This window comes from Eurytemora carolleeae, unplaced genomic scaffold, assembly GCF_000591075.1.
Source record: "Eurytemora carolleeae unplaced genomic scaffold, Eaff_2.0 scaffold226, whole genome shotgun sequence".
In the NCBI taxonomy this organism is placed as follows: Eukaryota; Metazoa; Arthropoda; class Copepoda; order Calanoida; family Temoridae; genus Eurytemora; species Eurytemora carolleeae.
In genome coordinates, this window is record NW_019396119.1 from 195,291 (window position 1) to 202,380 (window position 7,090).

The window sequence follows — 7,090 nt, forward strand, 5'->3', positions numbered from 1 at the left end:
CTTATTCTTAACTTTTTAGTTTGCTTTTGGATAGATTCTGTGAAAAATTATTTTATTATTTTAGACCCTGCTGGCGTTCCTGACTTGAAGATTGATATGACTAAGGCTAAAAAGATAATGAAAAGTATGGAAGAAGGAACAGATAATTTACTGAACCTGTTGGAGGAAGAACTAGAGAAGATCCAGGACTCTGTCTTCAACTCCCTAGAGACTTGCTTCACATCCATTCACTCACTTATAGAGGAGTCAATACTAGACCTTAACTTTATCCTTGAGACAGAAGACTACAATCAGTTTAAAGCCGAAGTTGATATTTTTATACCAGAAATAGAGCAGTATCTCTTCAACACTAAGGAGTCCTGTAATCTTGCTGTTGAGCCCCTGTACCTGGAGAAGATTGAACTGCTGAAGCAGGCCGGGGAGCAGCTGGAGCAGGTCAGAAACTCAGGAGAACTCTTTTTCAGTTGCAAAAGTTTAAACCTAGAACTTGAGCACAATCAAGCCCAATTAGAAGCTCTACTCACTTTTATATCAACTCGGTATAATAATACAAAAGCTCATGCATTGGAAATGATAGAACTTACCTTCAGGAATATTGAGCATGCGCAGTCAAAACTTCATACCAACCTTTCGTCGCAGCTTTGGATTGATGAGGATAGGTGCTAAAGGCTCAATATCCACAAACTCAGTCTCAACTCTTGCTTCAAAACTCAGTGGATCAGAAACAATAACACTCAGTCAAGCTCTGACGTCAACAGATTCTATGACTGTAGTCCCAACAGTTTTTCTAAATCATAAAACTACTTCTGCAATTCCTTCAACCATTGCACAAACAAATAGTCCAACCTCCACTGATGTTATATCAACAACAACTCTTGGCACAACATCTAGCCCAGCTTCCCCATTAGTAATTTCAACAACTCTTGGCACACCATCTCATGAACCTTCCACCACTGTAAGATCAACAACAACATTAGCCCCAACAACTACTCTGGCTAGAATCCTTGAACTTTCCCCCACTATGAGAAAGAAAGTGGAATACTTAACCTCAACTTCAGAAGCTTCTTATAAGTTCTCAGAAGTATCAACTGGACCATCTTCAGGAATGAAAGCATTTGATGTAAATGAAACACAATCCTCAGGTAAACATGTCTTTATGTTCTGGAGATGTTCTTAGGAGTATATGTTTCCTTAAAGACCCCCCTATTCTTTGTTTTCCAATGGCTCCGTAGTGGATACGAAAAGGTTTGAGGAGAAGGTTTTGTTGTCCTTGAACGAGGTAGAGGAGACAGGAGACAAGGTTCTCAACTCCTTCAAGGAGCAGTGTCAGAGGTTGGAGGAGGAAGAGGTGATGGAGAAACCGGTTTTCTCTGTTGATACAGGTCACTTCTTTATTTTTAGTATCTTGCTGTTTTGATTTAACTTATTTGATTTTTATTTTACAATGAAAGTTCGATCAGAGAAAAGATATTTTGAATGGCCAGTAATTAAATAAACTTGTAGTTTCTAAAGTTAACAGCTGAGGCATCTGATTACTTGATAATGTAAATTTTATCTAGTAAGAAATAAAAAAAAATTCAAGGAAATGTTCAGAATTTGCACAAAATTATTGTTTTCCTTAATATATAGATAAAAAAAATAAATTAACTGTAAAATTGATAACATATTTTTCACTGACCCTTCTTGTTGTAAAATTTTGAAATTAAAAAACCCTCAAATTACTTCACCTAAGAATAGATTTTTTTTTTCACTTGAAATTAGACAAATGTCGTTTTCTTTGCCGTAGCCCATAATCGTTCAGGTAGTGAATTGAAGGCTAGGTATATTCTCGATTTGAATCAATTCAGAGACTTAAGCAATATTTTAAGTGACCCTCCATTTATGTTCAATACACATTACACATTGGTAGGGTTCCCTTGAAAGCTTTGTCTAAGAAAAATTAATGACTTATCCCTTTCTTGCTACAAATTGATCATTATCAATTGAAGTTATAGTATAAAAGGGACTTGTAGGTTTCTTGCTCCAAATACAATGGAAAAAGTTGTGAGTATTTATCACTTCAAGCAATAAAAAACGACGATATCTTCCATATTTTTGATCAGATAAATTTTTAAAGACTGTTTTCATAAACATGTATATTGTACATACCCTATTTTCCAGTTGGCAGTAATAAGACTGGAGCTATGGTTAAAAAGCAGATGAAGGATGGATTGACCAGCATGTACAATAACCTGGAGGCCGATATTAAGGAGTTGGAGAATATTGTAGTTTCAACCCAGCTGAACTGCTTTCACACTCTTGAGTATAGTCTTAGGCCAGAGTTAGATCATCTCCGATCCGTCCTCGGACAATCTTCAGGATTTCAGCTAGAGATGGGAAGAGAAGAGGCTCGGGAGAGAATGCTTCAGGTAAATACAGTAATTAAAGCAGTAAAATGGTTTCTTAACTGCTCAGATTTTTGGACTTCTTATTGCAAGAAATGGTATTTTTACTTTTTTTTGTGACTATCTCTAAGCAACAAATATTTTTTTCAGTTATCAATTTCATAACTGAAGCCCCTTTTTAATGAAAGCTCATTGTATTACTGGATAATTATTTTAAAAATAGATGTAAAAATCTTCTAGATCTAACTGTTAATTTTAGAGAACTAAACTGCTCTTTCCTTTAGGTTGCAGGAAGACACAAGGAGATGTGTAACTCTGCTTTGGACTCCGTATTCCAGAATATCATTGGACTGCTTAACTTAGTAGATCAAGGGGTCGACAAATTCAAGGTATAGTGAAGTGTTTATAAATACAAGTTTTTTTCTTTTATAACCAATGGCTTTTTAATAAAGAACATATTTAATCTTGGTAGCTAACTAACATAAACTTTCTGGAATTTTTAAACTTTTATTTAATTTAAAGGGTTCGGGGGAATATCTGGAGCTCTGTAGCTCCTTGTTCCTCAGCCTGGAAAACAACCAAGAGCACGTCCAGGAGATCCTGGAGTTCACTCACAACTCATACACGTCCTGGAAAACGGATATTATTCAAAAGATTTATTTATCTCTTGCATCCGTTGGAAAATTGAATCTGGAGCGAAAAACCGAACTTAAATCTATGCTTCTTAATTTGGAGTCCACGACTCTACAGGAGATCTCACCTCAGCATCATCAGTTTCTTCTGGGATGCTTTAATAGCCTAGGCAGTATTCTCAACTCTGGAAACTTGTCTGATCCTGATCCTTACCAGAAGGTTATCTTGGATATTGTTGAGAGCCTTGGAGAGAAGGCTGATCATGCTCGGGATCTTCTACATGAATGTATTCTACAGAAACTCAAGTTTGATAACTACACTAAAGATGAACTTGAACCTGTCACTGTGCCTATGATTGAGGATCTTATGATCGAGGATTCTATGATTCAAGAGCCATTAATTGACGACACTAACTTTGATAATGCTAAGATGGATGAACAAGACCCATCAATGAAACTCCCGTCTTACAAGTTTAGACCCCTTCCAGGGCCTTTCATTGATGTTGACGGTTCGAATTCTCCAGGTTAGTTTAGACTAATGCTAGTTCTCTAGTTTAGATTTTATATTCATGTTTACACATGGATATTGAAGTTTAGACCCATGTTTAATGCGTGTTCGTTTTGTCAATTTAGACATATTGCATTTCTGTCGTTTTAGATGAGGTCCTATAACTGTTAAAAGGTGATGTTGAAAATTAAGACGACATTTAAGATTAACTTCTTAAAAATATTTTAGATTTTTGTTATAACTTTGAAATATAAAATTTTGTAGCAAAAATGTTTACAAAATGTACAATTTTACACAAATTGTCAACAAGTTCAAATGTACTTAATCATATGTCAAAATTATAACAGTTACATGCAGATTTCATTGGAAGTGAAAAACAATTTATAAAAGGCATTTTTTTTCCATTTTTTATTTGGGGGGGGGAGGGGTTATAATATTTGGTTTTATCAATACTTGGTTCAGGTATCATTTAATTTACCAAAACCATGAGATGCAATTATCTGGTGCTATGTAAATCTGGTTATCTGATGCTATTGTGGACCAGTAACCTTTCGTATAGTACATTTTCGTATATTAACATTTTGTATAGGTAACATTTTGTATAGGTAACATTTCGTATAGGTAACATTTCGTATAGGTAACATTTTGTATAGGTAACATCCATAGTAATTTTTCGTATAAATGTAAAAATTAAAGAACGTCGAGATATTTTTGTAAGAAAATCATGAATATTTCACTAAGAAAACTGCGAACCATTTAAAGAAAATCCGCAAAATTACAAAAACCTCAACCATGTCTCTGATATGACTGACTAAGTCTACTCGTGGAAAGGATGCAATAATCGATAACAACTATCATAAATATACCTTTAATAGTACTGGAAAAAATGTTAACTATTGGTTGCCAATTTCACTTTCGTGCAGCAATATGGAATCAGATCAAAGACAAGGGTCTTCAAAGTTTCTTTTGTCAGAATGCCAAGTTTCAGGAGATTCTGTACAAAATGTATGCCTTGTCATATGTTCCTGTTGAACAAGTGATCAGGTTCTATGAAGAACAAATATTGACCTCTGTGGAGAACAACCTAGATGAGGAGGTTGGGGATGAAGAATGGTTGGAAGTTTCCCAGGAACTAGAAGTGTTTGGAGACTACTTCACCAGAACCTGGATATGAAATAAGTCTACAACCAGGAGTGGAAATAAGAGTCGTCGGCGGCCATTGTTTGCAATAAAATCGTGGAATCAATGGTCAACTGTTTCTGCAGATGGAACAGCCACAAACAACAGCCTCGAGTGTTTTAATCGAGTTTGGAATAGTCAGGTTGGTCCGCATCCAAATGTTTGGAAAGTAATAGATGCCTTTATCAAGACAGAGTCAGAGTCTAGAAGAATCCTGTTTTCAAATGCAACTGGACAGGATCTGCATCAAAATACAGGAAGGAAGGAGAGAACTATGGCCAATCATCAACGTCTTAAGTTACTTGCTGAACAGTTTGGCGTTCTACCTGACAAAGAATATCTGCAGCTGGTGGCTCATGAACTTCAAAAATCTGATAATTAATTAAACTGTAAAAAAATGAACATGTAACATTAAATATGAATACAAAAATAGCTGATATTTGGTGTTTCATTTTTCATCTTTATTTTTACATTTATACGAAAAATTACCCTAAGTGTTACCTATACGAAATGTTATCTATACCAAATGTTATCTAGACGAAATGTAACCTATACGAAATGTTACCTATACAAAGTGTACTATACGAGATGTTACCTATACAAAATGTTACTATACGAAAATGTACTATACAAAATGTTACTGATCCCTAATGGTTGAATGGACTTACTCTCATTTATAATAGTTTGGAAATAAATGTTCAGGTGCAAATTTGAAGTGTGTATATTTGGAAATTTTAATATTTTGTTCAGCATCGATAATTATATCTCGTATATGATACCTTACTTATATTCACTTGGTACTGAAAGTACAATGTAAGACATCTCTTTATAATAAACCCTGTTTTTTCTAGTTGAAAATGTGACAGTTCGTCTCAAGTTTGACGTCGATGAACCTTGGCTTCAAGTTTATGAAAACCAAAATTCAGCTTCATGGAATCTTCTCCGAGCAAGAATACAGAACCAGGTACATATTGATAATTGTTTTTCTTTAAAGAACTCCTAAAATGTCGTCTTAATCCAAGTTTAGTTCAGAAATTTATGTGATTTGTTTTTACAAACCCTTGTATCAGAGTCACCAGAGGCATCTTATGGGGGGGGGATACCTTTTGGTCACCATGTATTACATTTGAAGCCATAATCAGGTTTGTTGATGTTTATATTAGATTAGGTAGTGTTTTAAAGCGTTGCTATACTCGTAACGGTTTTTTTGTGAAGTACAATTTTCTGCTCAAACGCCCAGTTGAATCTGTATATATATCTCAAATAAATTTACTTTTTTTAGACTTGTTTGTATCGGTAATTAATTATAAACGCCGTTGTGTCTTATGTTTAGACAAACAAATTCCGCCGAAAATGGAAATTATTAAGTAGATTTGGAATTTTATCTTTTACAAATGTCGAAGGCAAGGTTATAATGCAAGGAAAGTTATTTCATCTTTTGTACTGCAGTGTACTGTCTCTGGGCGGTAATGTAAACACAAGACGGATGTCACAGTCTGACATGGGATCCATCTTTTACATAAAAAATCTTTTAATTATTATTCTGGTCATAGGAAACTATCATGTGTATTATCAAAATTTTCAAAAAACTGGTTTCAATATGTACGCAGAGAATACGCAACTGCAATTACCTTTCTTTGCATTGGAACCTTGGTCGATAGTAACAAAAAACTGATTATTTAATCAAAATGTCGATTTAATTATTGTATTTTGTTTTTTAGGTTCTTTCCCGCTTAAGTGGTGAAAACAGTGAAGTAGAGATTAAGTTGAACAAGATAATCTTCAATAATGTGTAAGATAGTTTAATCATTACCGTCAAATACTAAAGAAATTAATAATCTTAATTAAGTTAAAAATCAGAAAGAATCGAGAATATTTTGTTATGTTTTCTAACTCCATCTCTTAACCATCTTCTTCTTTCCTTCAAATCTAAATTTCGAATTGGTTTGCGTCATAAAAAATGTTTAAATTTTGTTGAGAAAAAAAATGTTAAGCCTTTATTATACTACAGCAATTCATAAATTTGTCTCAACCTTTCTAAACTCATTTAGAGTAACAAGAAGCATTATTTGGATTTTAAAATTTTTAAGTTCTTTTTTAAAACGTCATATTTTTATAGGACCGATAATTTTGATAGTCCAGAATCTCGAAGTTTATCTGTTGATATGATTGCTAGAATTAGGTAAATCCAATCAGTCGGAACAAATAATTATCCGGAGATGGAATTTAAAGAATTTGAACCGCGGTTTAAATCTGCCAAAACCCGGTTTAAATTAAGCGCCGGCTTAAATCTTGAAACATTTGATACAATTTTAAGTGGAACCAACCATATTTAAGCCGCGGCTTAAATTTAAACCGCCGCTCAAATTCTTTAAATTCGGCCACTT

The 7,090-nt window shown here is 34.1% G+C and overlaps 1 protein-coding gene across 1 annotated transcript in view; it reads left to right on the forward strand.

Annotated features, from left to right (window-relative positions):
• LOC111695481 (uncharacterized) overlaps positions 1-7,090 on the forward strand; it is a 55,493-nt gene that overhangs the window by 22,224 nt on the left and 26,179 nt on the right. The window contains exons 9-16 of the mRNA XM_023464825.1: positions 669-1,158; positions 1,198-1,382; positions 2,161-2,408; positions 2,669-2,773; positions 2,907-3,540; positions 5,555-5,667; positions 6,425-6,495; positions 6,823-6,885. Coding sequence (XP_023320593.1) covers positions 669-1,158; positions 1,198-1,382; positions 2,161-2,408; positions 2,669-2,773; positions 2,907-3,540; positions 5,555-5,667; positions 6,425-6,495; positions 6,823-6,885 — 1,909 coding nt within the window. The remainder of the gene's footprint in view (positions 1-668; positions 1,159-1,197; positions 1,383-2,160; positions 2,409-2,668; positions 2,774-2,906; positions 3,541-5,554; positions 5,668-6,424; positions 6,496-6,822; positions 6,886-7,090) is intronic.